Genomic DNA, 14,094 nt, shown 5'->3' with positions numbered 1-14,094 from the left:
GAACTCACGGACCGCGAGATCATGACCTGAGCCGAAGTCAGCCGCTTAACCGACTGAGCCACCCGGGCGCCCCCATACTTTTCTTCATATGAATGTCTTCATCTTCTTTTTATGTGTAAAGAACAGTCTTTACTATTTTTTATTAATTAAATTTTTTTTTCATGTTTATTTGAGAGAGAGAGAGAGAGAGAAGGCCAGGGGTAGAGAGAGAGGGAGACACAAAATCCTAAGCAGTCTCCAGGCTCTGAGCTGTCAGCACAGAACCCAACTCGAGGCTTGGGCTCACAAACCACGAGATCATGACCTGAGCTGATGTCAGACGCTTAACTGACTGAGCCACCCAGGTGCCCCAAGAACTCACTCTTTAAAGCAGGCACTATGCGTCAGTCACCTGGCTGTTTCATCTCATGCAGAGCTGTGAGCACTTATCAATTTCAGACTTCAGGGAAGAGTGTGGGCTTTGGGACCAGATAGGTTTGGATTTCGATTCTGGCTCTGCCACTTTATAATTATGATCTGGAAAAAGTTTTTCCTCAGTTTCCTCTTCTTTAAGATAGCAAGAAAATAAGAGTTACCTCACTATTAAGATTAGCCAAGACAATCTCAAAATCATGCCTAGCCCTCTAAACAGTTTTGTTCTTCAATGTATGTTATCTTTTATTCTCCTATTTTCACCTCTCTTCACAACTGCTGGCAAGAGTCTCTTTTTTTTTTTTTTTTTTTTTGTCTTTACTTCTCCTGACTCCCCCACTCCTTTTTTTTAATGGTTGCTTTTTTTGGTGTCCCTAATTCAAAAGCTATATGAGAGACCTGGTAGAATTTTACTTACATTTGAAAAAGTCTTGGCATTGAAGTAGGCAAAAACAAAAGCAAAAAACAAAAACACAACTTCAACTTATTTTAGAAATCACTCATGGTTGTTAGGATCAGTTTGAGATCTTATGCTTCATGGATTTACTTGCAAAATACTGAATGTTTATTTCATGGAATAGTTTGAAGAATTAGGTAATTTTTTGAAAGCATGGATACAAGAAGACCAAGGTAGTGGGTCAAATCAACATGTGGTTACTTGGTTTCACTGGATTTGGTGGCTTTGACACTATTTGTAACCTAAAGCAGTCAAATGAGTAACTTATTTATCCCAATCAGAATCCAATTCCATCTATAAAAAAAGAAAAACTCACATTCTATTCCTGCTTGATATTGTGAATGTAGCCACATTGTTTTTCATGAAAAGCAATACTATAACTCGCTCATATTGATGGGAACATTGGAAACTCTAAATGACTTTGCCATGATCATATAGCTTTTGAATGTCTTGCTTCCACAATATCATGTGTTCCCCCACTAAGGAGCTCACTGTTTCTTTAACACCTGTTTTATGTCATTTTATATAAATTCCTTTCATTTTACTTACATTGCGAAGGGTTCCCTCCTATTGCTCCACTCTCCAGGGGTGGAGGTATAGCTGGAACATGTTATACTGTGGAAATTACTTCTAGAAAAGCACACTGACAATTGTTATTATTAACACAATTGATCACTAAGTTCTTATATCTCAAAAGAGAGGGTCAAGACATTACTAACCAGACCCAGATTCTACTAGGCTATCATAAGGGTGATATTTTGGTGAAAATTTTAATGATAGCAGAAATTTTGAAACTCTTTCAGCATTGGTTAGGTAAACAGCATTAGAACCTGTCAGCTAATTGATCCATTTATCTTCCTTAGTCCCACCATTTGGTGCCTCAGCCTCCAACCACTAAGTTTTGAGCATTGTGGGAAAGGTTTCATTGGCATCACTTATTGCCGTTAAAGCGCTTCCCTTCTGAATGTTGGCTGCCAAAGTATGTGGTATCCTGTGGAGCAAGAGGATGAGGACATAGATTGCAGTGAGGCTGAACAGTTTGCACTTCCTAGCAGTGACACCAGACATCAATCTTTCCTAAAGACAGCCGAGAACACATGAATATAAGAACTCTTTAAAAAGAACAAGTGAGGCATTATCCAACCAAAAAAAAAAAAATGCCACCAAAGCATTTTCTTAGTAAGTTTCTCAAGGACGAAAATGTATTAAAATTACTTAAATTGTCATGTTGATTGTTTCAAGAAACAAATAAAAATCTATCTCTATAAGGTAGATATTTATGAGGCTGGAATTACTGATGCTATAGTGTTTGAGAATCATTTAATTGCATCTCAGAGTATGTGCTGTATGTTTTACATGTGCACATCAGCTGGCCTTGCAAAAGAATACTAATTTGGTCACAACTAATCTGTTTCACATGGTCTACAGCATCAAACGTGACATCATTATAAGAAATCACGTTATGCGACTCTGCAATGCTAGCAGAATGTGGTGGGTTTTTTTGTTGTTGTTTTGTTTTGTTTGTTTTTGGTCATTTGACAAGATTTTAGACATATTGACCACAAGAAAAAGAAAATTATTAGGAGAGATGTGTTAAAATCATTGTTTTGACCTACACTAATTTGTTGTGTTATCTACTAATAAATGTGTGGTTGTTCAAATTCACATTGCACTGCAAAGCTCGGGGATCAAGGCAAGTTATTGTGGACTCCTAAGTGTTAGACTGTACTGAGAAATGGCTAATAGGAGCCTTGGACTTTGATAATATGTTGCTTCATGTCTTTTAAACTTTAACCAGCTTAAGCGATCTTCATTGCATGCGTAGTAACTCTACAAATAATAGTTTCTGATACCAATGACATTATAAAATATTTCTAACAACTTGTTTTTGAAATTATATTTAAGTAGAATGCTACTGCAAGAGGAAAGCATTTTTTTTTTCAATAAAAAATATGGTTATTTGTATTTGACCATTAGGATTAAGACCGGTTCACAGTACAACCTCAAATATTTGGAACAACAGAAAAGAGTGAGAAAGAGGATGCATGAAAGCCTTATGTATTTTGAAAATTTTTTTGTTTTTGTTTTCTATATGGGAATTTATTATTTTTTTTAATTTTTTTTAACGTTTTATTTATTTTTGAGACAGAGAGAGACAGAGCATGAACGGGGGAGGGGCAGAGAGAGAGAGGGAGACACAGAATCGGAGGCAGGCTCCAGGCTCTGAGCCATCAACCCAGAGCCCGACGCGGGGCTCAAACTCACCGACCGCGAGATCGTGACCTGAGCTGAAGTCCGACGCTTAACCGACTGAGCCACCCAGGCACCCCTCTATATGGGAATCTAAAAATGATCAGGGAGTTTTGTGTAGATATATTAGTTATTTGTCTTTGTTTTTATTGTTTGAGATTCTTAAAAGAAAATATGACAAAGTGATATGTCATGTTCGTATTCTCCCAACCTCAAAAGTGTATCAAAAATATATATCTCCAGGTAAAGATTAATTGTGTGATGAGGTAGGTTTAATTAAGAGCAAGTGGGATAGCTCTAGTAGGGACATTCTGCAAATGGTTACGAAAACTAAACACAGCACTCCAGGATAGGCTCCAAGTTTGATATTCTAACTTCAGGACCAGAGGGGCTGCAATAGGTCATATGATAATATTTAATATATTTTGAAGAATTAGAGGAGAATGTTCTTCAGTATGAAAGCTATCTTATTACTCTAGAATTTGACTATGTCAAGTACAGTTTTTGAGTTTTTTCATGCCCTCTTCCCTATAATTTTTCTAAAACGTCAAATCTTTGAAGAAAGAATATCTTAAATTCTATTATTTGACTTCACAAATAATCATGTTCCTCTATGTTACTTTTGTCATTCAACATTTTTCTTCATATTTTCTCATTTTTTTAATGTTCCCATTACTAATAAAACCAACTCTTGGGCCTGTTTGCTGCAGTGTATTAGAAGAAAATATCACAAGCTTCAGTGAGGTCATTTTTAAAAATTTACTTTTATAGGGGTGGATGGGTGGCTCAGTTTGTTAAGTGTCTGACTTTGGCTCAGGTCATGATCTCAGGGTTTGAGTTCGAGCCCCACATCGGCCTCTGTGCTGACAGCTCAGAGCCTGGAGCCTGCTTTGGATTCTGTGTCTCCCTCTCTCTCTGCCTCTCCTCCACTTGTGCCCTCTCTCTCTCTCTCAAAAATAAATAAAATGTACAAAAAATTATTTTACAGAAATACTGGTTTTTGTCCTGATTATATGCTAAGCCCTGCGTAACTATCTAAAGAGAGGTCAGAGGATACAAAAAAGCACTGAGGTTGCTTCTGTTTTGAGGTCTTCCCAGTCTATTCTCTCCCTTGCCTGGGGACTGAGAAGACATGATGCGATTTAGAAGGAAAGGACAACAGAAGACAGAAAGCAAAACAATTAAATAGATTCAAGGCATAATATGTATGGAATTTCCCCTAAGGAATTCAGACCTAGAAGTCAACAGACACCTATAGACTGAAGTATTTGGGAACCATCATTTTTTGGATAAGGATTTATTGAAGTCATTGCAGGTCATGGCACACCATGAAAAACAAGAAGCAAGGAGCAAAGAAAAATAAATTAGTCCCTTTAAACAGGTGAGAAAAGGGGAAGAGGTTAGGAAAATGCACCTGGCCTGAAAAATGAGGAGAACTGGGAGCAAGGGAAAGGGAAAGCCAGAGGGAGAGGTTTTCAAGATAGATTCAGTAGACAAATGTTTTAGAAAGTTCAAATAGAATGACACCTAAAGAAGTCTTTGGCTTTGACAATAAAGAGGCCAGTAATGATTTTGGAGAGAATTAAGTGCCATTAACAATGAGCTTAAGAATGAATGGGAGTTAAGAAAGTAAATAAATTTCTCTTTTAAGATGTTTTTAGGTGAAAAAAAAATTAAAGGAACAGAAGGTCAATGGATCATGTTTTACAAAGTGGAGTGTTTGGTTATGATTGAAATTAAAGAGAAGGAATAGTGTAAAGAGAAATTAAAAAAAAAACATTGCTTTTACTAATGAGAAAGTTGAACAAATAAAATAGTGTGACATGGTTATTGATTATTCAAATGAGCCAGTTTTTAATAAACACAGGTTTAATCAAGAAAAATATATTGATGTCTACCATGCAAAGACATGATGAGGCACTATAGAAAATACAAAGACAAGTTAATCTCCTTAATTAAGAAGCCTATAAAACAGAGGAAGATGCAAAATAGTAGAGTATTCGTGATGCTAGAGGCCTAGGAATAATAAACATTATATAATAATTGTGACTGGGAGGGTTAGAAAATGACATATGCAGTGATCCTTGAAAGATGAAGAATAGTTTGACGGGTCACACAAAGACAGGAGACCATGAAAGTGCTGAGGGTATTCAATCCCAGAGAATAGAGGGTATGCAACAAAGAGAAAGAGGAAGGTGCATAATTTTTTAGTGTAATATTCCTGTATCATAAACTGTTACTCTTTGGATTTTACCTCAATCATTTAAAATATGTTAAAGCCACTCTTAGCTTGTTGGCTGTACAAAGCAGGTTGTGGGCTGGATTTGGTCCATGACTAAATAAATTCTAATGGATTTTTTTTTTTACTTCATACTAAAATGTTGTATCTTCTCTTTTGCTCTTTTCAAATTTTAAAAGCATATAAACATATAATTGGAGAATTCATTCTAAAATTCTACAAGATAGAATTAAAAGCTTCCATTTGAATATCATGTTTTAAAAATCTATTAAAATTGTGATTCCAAGAGAGGTTAGAATTGGAAAAGGTCAGTGTTTTATAGTGTTAGATTTCTTGTCAAAGGCAAGAGGGTTATTCTCTCCATCCACAGGTGAGAAGACACTTCAGTAGACTTACTTAGATATATTTTAGATATGTAAAATAGACTCTTTTGCTTATAGACACAAATGTCTCATCATTCTGAAAACTTTCTCCGAAGTAACCCCATTCTTTGTTATATATGCTAAAAATATATTTTAATAAAACTCTCAGATATCTAAATTGGGTTTCATCAAAATTGAAACTTATGTTCTTAAGACACTTAGAAATGAAAAGTCAAGCCATAGCAGAGGAGAAAATGTTTGCAAATCACATATCTAAATGTATAATGTATACATTGTATAATGTATACAATATATATTCATTGTATAATGAATATATAAGATTTCTGAAAACTCAATAATAAGACTACAACTCCATTAAAATGGGGGCACAAATTTTGGTTAGATAGTTCAAAGAACATGTATAGATGGCAAATAACCACATGGAGAGATAATCATAGTCATTAGCTATTATGGCAATGGAAAGTAAAACCTCAATGTGATACAATTATACAAGTCTTAGAATGCTATGAAACACAATGGAGTACTACGTGGCAATGAGAAAGAATGAAATATGGCCCTTTGTAGCAACGTGGATGGAACTGGAGAGTGTGATGCTAAGTGAAATAAGCCATACAGAGAAAGACAGATACCATATGTTTTCACTCTTATGTGGATCCTGAGAAACTTAACAGAAACCCATAGGGGAGAGGAAGGAAAAAAAAAAAAGAGGTTAGAGTGGGAGAGAGCCAAAGCCTAAGAGACTGTTAAAAACTGAGAACAAACTGAGGGTTGATGGGGGGTGGGAGGAAGGGGAGGGTGGGTGATGGGTATTGAGGAGGGCACCTTTTGGGATGAGCACTGGGTGTTATATGGAAACCAATTTGACAATAAATTTCATATATTGAAAAAAAAAGAAACAAATAAATTAAAAACAAAATTAATAATGCCAAGTGTTGCTAGACATGTAGAGAAAATGTAACTCTCATACACTGCTGGTGGTAGTACAAGAAAATGCACAGCCACTGGAAAATGGTTTGATTGTTTCTTAACAACCTAAATGTAAATATACTATACAGCTCAGTAATCTCACTCCTGAGTATTTGCCCAAGTGAAATGAAACTTAGGTTCTGAGAAAAAAACTATATAAGAATGTTTATAGATGCTTTGTAATTGCCCCAAACTGGAAGCAACTAAAATGTTCTTCAACTACTGAATGAATAAAAACAAAACAAAAATTTTGATTCAACCATTAAAATGGAATACTACTCAGCAAAAAAAAGGAAAAACAAAGTACAGATAAAATGGAGAAGTCTGTAATGCATTATGCTTAGTAAAAGAAACCAGACTCAAAAGGCTAAATACTATGTAATTTATTTATATGAAATTCTCAAAAAGCAAAACTATAGTAAAGCATTCAAATCAATGGATATGAAAGACTTGGAGAATGAGGCCTGGGGGATTGACCACTACATTATCCACTTGTTTGTAACACATTAGTGGCTTAGCTCACAGTCTCTGTGGGTCTGGAATCTGGGCACAGTTTATTAGTTGAGTGCTTCTGGCTCAAGGTCTTTCACGAGGTTGTAGTTAAGCAGTTAAACTGTCTGCTAGCTGCAATGTTACATGAAGGATCAGCTGGGGGAAGATCTGCTTCCAAATTTACTTACATGGTCGTTGGCAGGATTCAATTCCTTGTGGAGTTTGAGCTGAGGTGCTTAGTTCCTCACTGGTTAGCTTGGGGCCTCTCCTGATTCCCTACCATATGTGCTTTTCAAAAAGGCAGTTCACAACATGGTGACTGACTTTCCTTAGAGAATTTGAGAATATAAGAGCACTCGAGATGTAAGCCTCTGTCTTTTTACAACCTAATATCACAATTGACATCCCATCACCTTTGCCAAAATTATATTCATTAGAAGGGAATTATTAAATCCAGCCCACACTCAACGGGAGGGATTATACAAGGGATGAACATCCACAAGGGCAAGGATCACTGGGGGCTCTCTGAGAGGCTACCTCCCATAGACAGCCTTCTAGATCCCAGTGATTCATTTTTTTCCTGAATTCAAAATACCCTCACCTTCCCCAAGGTCCCAAGAGTTTCATCCCATTATGTTATCAGTTCACAGTTCGGAATATCATCATCTGATCAGGGAGCCATGTTCAAGTTTACTTGCCACAAGCACAAAGTGCAATGAGGAATTTTTTGGGCTGGTCAAAACTGTCCTGTATCTTGATTGCGATTACACAGCTGTATTTGCTTGGTAAAAACTCATATTACCGAGTACTAAAGGGATGGATTTCACCATATGTAAGCTATACTTCAATTAAAAAAAATGTTAACAAACTCAAGAATATAACATACACATAAACACACATATTGCATTAGATTTTGGCCAAATCAAATGATTGGTCAATGTATTAATAAAATATATTTATACAAGTCTATATTTTAATACTGGAAAGTAACATAATGTTTCTAGCTATATTATTGAAAAGCCATAACAACATCCTGTATGCTTGTATAATCAGTAATTCGCTAATAGGAAAAGAAAGTTGTTATGGACTATAACTTATAATTACGTTAGTTCATTGATAGAAAGAAGTTTATTCTTAAAATATCATCTTTCCTCTTTAATATTTGTTTTTATTCCTTAGAACAGATAATTCATCAATTCACATATTAGTGAAAATGAACATATTTGAAAGTGTACTATTAATCTGTTATTTTGCTTATAAAAGAACTACTGAAATAATTTTCTATAAAACGCATTTTTATAACCACTTTCTAAATGATTTACTTCAAGTAAGGTGCATATAAACTGTGGGAAAAAATCTTATATTTTTTTCTTGTTTTTCCTAGTTCTGAAAAGTGACAGAGGTAAGGCAGTAGGATCCAGTTACTGTACCCTGTTTATACAGCTGTACTTCATTGAACGAAGTCTTGTGTTACACACAGTTTGTGATAGGAAGTAAATGCTTTTAAAACAACCAAAGAGATAGGTCTTTAACCTCCACCTTTGTGGATTCTTTGTTCCACCATTTAGCTTCTGTGGAAGTTATAGGAAATAGTTTAAATATATCCTATTACTCTCTAATTGGGCCTCATCTGATTAGCTCATCCCCTTCTGAATTCATAACATGCATGCATTATGATGAGTTTTAAAGTAAATCCCAACAAGTCCAACAAAATGGACAATGATTTTTTTGTAACAAAGCTTTTAAGTAATAGGTTCCAAAATGTTTAATAATGGTTATGTTCTAAAGAGAAAATGGTGTTTGGATTATTTTAGAGCCTAACTCTACAAGGAGTTTTAAAAGGCTTAGTAGATTCATCAAGTTTATTACCTCTCGATAATATTTCACACAACATTTGAAGATATCAAGTGCCACAGGATTCTTTGTAAATCTCTCATTTGAAGTGTATAACTAGTCAATAAGCAAGAGATTAAGATTCTAGGTTATTTCAAGGATTATGCTTGGGAAGTTTGGGGTCATTATGATGAAATAGTTTTCATTTGCATAAGAGCAATTTCCTTAATTGGTTGGATAGACATACAAGGTAATTACTAGGAATGATTAAAATGTCAACCAATCAGGGGTGCCTGGGTGGCTCAGTCACTTAAGCATCAGGGTCTTGACTTAGGCTCAGGTCAAAATTTTAGGATTCATGGATTTGAGGCCTGCATTGGGCTCTGCACTAACATCATGGAGTTTGTTTTTCTGATGGAGAATTGTATTCATAATTCTGTTCATAATCTTTCCATTTTCAGAGAGTTAAGTCCTTCTTAAATCTGAGCTGTCATTTATTTACCAAAAGTTCTTTTGCAATTTTGTTTGGTAACTCTATATAGATTGTCCAGAGATTTTTCATTTCCTAAATGAGTAGCAGAGAAGTCCACCCAGATTGGTGAGATTTATATATATATATAAAATCTTCTAACAAATTATTCCGCCACATGCAAGGTATTTTAACTTCTAGTATAGGGCTACTGTAAACATCCATACCCAATATTTCCATTCTTAGTCTGTTTGGTCCCCATGTGTGCAAGACTAAAGGATTTAATTTCTAATATATACTGGCATGGATACAGTGATCATATCACATGGTTAATTTTGTCTCCTATACCTCCTATCTCCTATATTTGTAGCAAAGAACTTAATTATAGTTAGTTTAGCTAAGAACATACTTTCTTTTAACTGAATAGACTATAATGTGGTATCTGTAATTTTGATAGGAAATAAAAAATATGCACAGAGTGAAAAATGTGGGATTGTTCTATTCTGTCTACTAAGGAGGTCACTAGAGTGACATATTGTTGTAGAAAAAAAACAAGGAACTATCCGTTTGGGATGTAAATGAATTGCAAGGCTGTATGTGAACAGTCTGCATAATACTTGATGAAAATATACAACTTACATTTAATTTTTTATTATAAGGATGAAACAGCAATTATGTGTGGAAATTTTAAAAATGATAGTGTAAGATACTGGATATTTGTAAGGTATTGGAAAAGATATATGTTAACTAATATATTTCTATAAATAAAAATGAATTGTTAGATCTTAGGACAAAATATTACTCTGCTCTGCCTTTTATTCCAATAGACAGATTTTGAGACATTTAAAAAGCCATCAGGAAGAAATTTTATTTACTATTTAATTCCAAAATTTATACCAGTTTCTCCCATTACATTATTCTTCTTTAATTATAAGTATATTATCACATACTGAAAAATCATCACTATCCATTGACTGCATTGTTACAACACTGACGGTCAGCTTTTATGATTTGTCATATTATAATAATACATTAGCAAGTATAAATTTTGGAAGTCATTTCAGCTTGCTGGAGGCATTTCATTATTTCACATACACTATCCATACTTATTGGCTATGTTTCAGTTTTCTTATTTGTTTGTAATTTGTACCCTCACTGTTTCCAAGAGTCATTTGAAGCAGCTTATTTTAATTATAATTATATTGGCTAGGTTTTTCAGAGATGTTCCAGATTTTTCTTCCTCACTTAACAAGAGCAGCATACATAACTGAAAATGTAAGTTGCTTTGTTCTTATTCTCATGGCTCATTTCAAATTATGTGTTTTGCAGAGGTTAATATTATGTGGGCTGGACACCAAACCCACCACAGTTCTGAAGACTACAACTTATCCACAGCACTGAGGCAATCTGTTTTCCAAATATATACTTCCTGGGTAAGTTGTATAAAATTGAATACATATAATAATATAATACATTTTTAATTTTTTAATTAAAAAAAAATTTTTAGTGTTTATTTTTGAGACAGAGCGAGAGACAGAGTGCAAGTGTGGGAGGGGCAAACGGAGAGAGACAGACACAGAATCTTATGCAGGCTCCAGGCTATGAGCTGTCAGCACAAAGCCTGACATGGGGCTCGAACTCATGAACCATGAGATCATGACCTGAGCTGAAGTCAGATGCTCAACCGACTGAGCCACTCAGCCACCCCATAATACATTTTTTAAAGTCTCAATTGTTTCCATTTCTTCCAAGTAATCTAAAATAAAGTGTTTTATTAATGCTTTTGTCTCCTTTCATAAGGCAAGATACATATGAAGCGAGTGGTATTTTGCAATGGTAGTCTTTTATTTGATAAAACAAAACAAAGCAAAACAATAACAACAACAACAAAAACACAATTTCACCTTGAGGTATACAGCAAGGTGGGAGATTAGCTGTCTACTTTTTTTATTTACTATAACTAATGACAGTGATGTATAGGCAATGTATCTTAATTCATATATATGCAAAGATTTCACGAGAAACTTTTTTTAAGTTTATTTATTTAGTTTGAGAGAGAGAGAGTGAAAGTGAGCAGGAGAGGGGCAGAGAGAGAGGAAAAGAGAGAATCCCAATCAGGCTTCACACTGTCAGCATGGAGCCTGACCCAGGGCTCAATCCCATGAACCATGAATCATGATCTGAGCTGAAATCAAGAGTCAGCTGCCTAACTAACTGAGCCAGTGAGGCACCCCAAGATTTCATTAGAAACTTTTAAAAGCAGTTTTAAAAAATTCAGTTCCCATTTCTCCATGCCCAAGTGAAATCTATGTAAATTCTTTGTTTTTTGTATACATATTAGAGCAGTTAATATGATGCTCAATAAAAATTTTGGCTCTAAAATATTTTTACACAAGGAAATGAGCAGACTAATGAAAACCAGAAATAGCCTCTATTTTGAAGTTTCTTCTGATTCCCTGGCATACTTGACCCACTTGGTAATAGCCCTCATCTGTGATTGTCACTCTTTATGTCTCCATAGCTATCCAAATGACTGCTGCTAAGAGGCATACTGACATAAATAAAAGGTCAGAGTTAGCAACACACCTGTCTGGCTCAGTCGGTAGAGCGTCTGACTCTTGATTTCAAGGTCTTGAGTTCGAGCACTCATTGGGTATAGATACTACTTTAAAAAAAGGAGAGGAGCGCCTGGGTGGCCCAGTCCATTAAGTGTCGGACTTCAGCTCAGGTCATGATCTCAGGGTTCGTGGGTTGGAGCCCCACATCGGGCTCTGTGCTGACAGCTAGTAACCTAGAGCCTGGTTCAGATTCTGTGCCTCCCTCTCCTTGCTCCTTGCCCACTCACATTCTGACACCGTCTCTCTCAAAAATAAATAAACATTAAAAAATTTTTAAAAAAGGAGAAAGTGTTATCACTCTGTAAGTGCATTCATCAATAAGCTATTTATTAACTATAACTTATAATGTTACAGCACTTGTATGGTTCTTTATAGTTTGCAAGGCACTTTTACATACCATTTATTGAATACTTTCTGTGTTCCAGACAAACTTCTAAGATTTCTTTATGCATTAACTTTTTGATCTTCATGGCAACTTTATGAGACAGGTACTAATATAATGCTCATTTTAAAATGACACTGAGTCCATAGTTCAGTTATAAAACTAGTAAAAGGGAGTGTTGAATTTGAACTCATTCAACTGAGTTCAGTTCAACTGGATGCAGGGTCCCTGATCTTATCCTCCACACCAAATACTCTTTTATTTGCCTCTATATTATTTTTCACTTATATTACTATGCTAGATCAAGTGTTACTATTATCAGGGAACCAAAGATCAGTGAGGTTAATTACACAGCTAGTACGTGACAAAGTCCCATATTTGAAACCAGATGCTTCATAAAAATATATATACTGGCCTATGTTTTAATCCAAACAGCAGCATAGGCAAAACAAATCTATAAGTCACTGATGGTACAAATACATTTGCTGAAAGAGATATTAAAAGAAATCCAGGTCCCACCCCCTACATCACATATCTGTGTTACTGTGTGTATTAATTTCCTAGGGCTGTCATGATACAGTCTCACAAGCTTAGTAGCTTCGAACATCAGAAACCTGTTGTGTCATAGTTTTAGAAGCCAGAAGTCTGAAATCAAGGTGTTGGCAGGGCCATGGTCCCTTCCCTGAAGACTCTAAGGAAGGATATGTTCTACTACTGTCTCTGAATTTTTTAGGATCTGATAGTTCCTTGACATTTGGGAGCATAAGGCTAGTCTTCATATGGGGGTCTCCCTGTCTATATCGAGATTTCTCCTTTTCTTTTTATATAAGGACACGTCATATTGGATTAAGCCCCACCTACTCCATTATGAGCACATCTTAACTAATTATATCTGTAAGGGCTGTATTTACAAATAAGATCACATTCTAAAGTAGGGGATAGGATTTCAACCCATGAATTTTGTGGGGGACACAATTCAATATATAACATGCTTTAACCAACATAGGTGGAAAAGAAAGAGCATATATCTTTTCCATATCCTTACAGTTTGTGCTGAAACTCTGAATGATTCATTGTGAAAGAAATTATGACCTATGTCACAGTTGGATAGCTCAAGACTGGTCTAGGGCTCCAGTGAATAAAAGGAACAGGCCTCTGATGGAGGCGAGGGATACTGACTATCCTCCCTTCTTAAGAAATAGCTTCATAATGCAAACGTTTATTATCCTGTACATAGGCTAAACATAGCCTATACATAAACATATTGGCCTATACATAGGCTAAACATGTCCCTGATTAAAACAATGATCTCAAAAATCTTTATTCTCTCTTGAGTTATGTATTTCCCTTTGCATAAAGATAAGTCAAGCCTCCAGTGTTTACATTTGGGGGGATAAAGCCTCCAAGAAAAGATGTAGCTGTATTTGAAGTTGGTCCAGGAAATTAATGCAGTGTGTAAATTGATTATCTGAGGAATTATCAAAGGAGAGTTTTTATCAGAGCACCATAGATTTCAGAACTAGAGGAGATCTGGGAGACAATATATTTAAATCATCTATTTTAAAAGCTACAAAATGAATCTCAGAGGAGCCCA

The 14,094-nt window shown here is 35.4% G+C and overlaps 1 protein-coding gene across 6 annotated transcripts in view; it reads left to right on the top strand.

Moving 5' to 3' along the window:
* AGMO (alkylglycerol monooxygenase) overlaps positions 1–14,094 on the top strand; it is a 387,401-nt gene that overhangs the window by 168,676 nt on the left and 204,631 nt on the right. For all 6 annotated transcript variants that reach the window (XM_053896924.1, XM_053896923.1, XM_053896922.1 and 3 more), the window contains one exon: positions 10,830–10,933. In XM_053896924.1, coding sequence (XP_053752899.1) covers positions 10,830–10,933 — 104 coding nt within the window. The remainder of the gene's footprint in view (positions 1–10,829; positions 10,934–14,094) is intronic.

This window comes from Panthera pardus, unplaced genomic scaffold (genome assembly GCF_024362965.1).
Source record: "Panthera pardus isolate Hobbes unplaced genomic scaffold, ASM2436296v1 HiC_scaffold_8, whole genome shotgun sequence".
Taxonomy (NCBI): domain Eukaryota; kingdom Metazoa; phylum Chordata; class Mammalia; order Carnivora; family Felidae; genus Panthera; species Panthera pardus.
The sequence above is the reverse complement of the archived record's forward strand: the minus strand, read 5'-3'. Positions and strand labels throughout refer to the sequence as shown.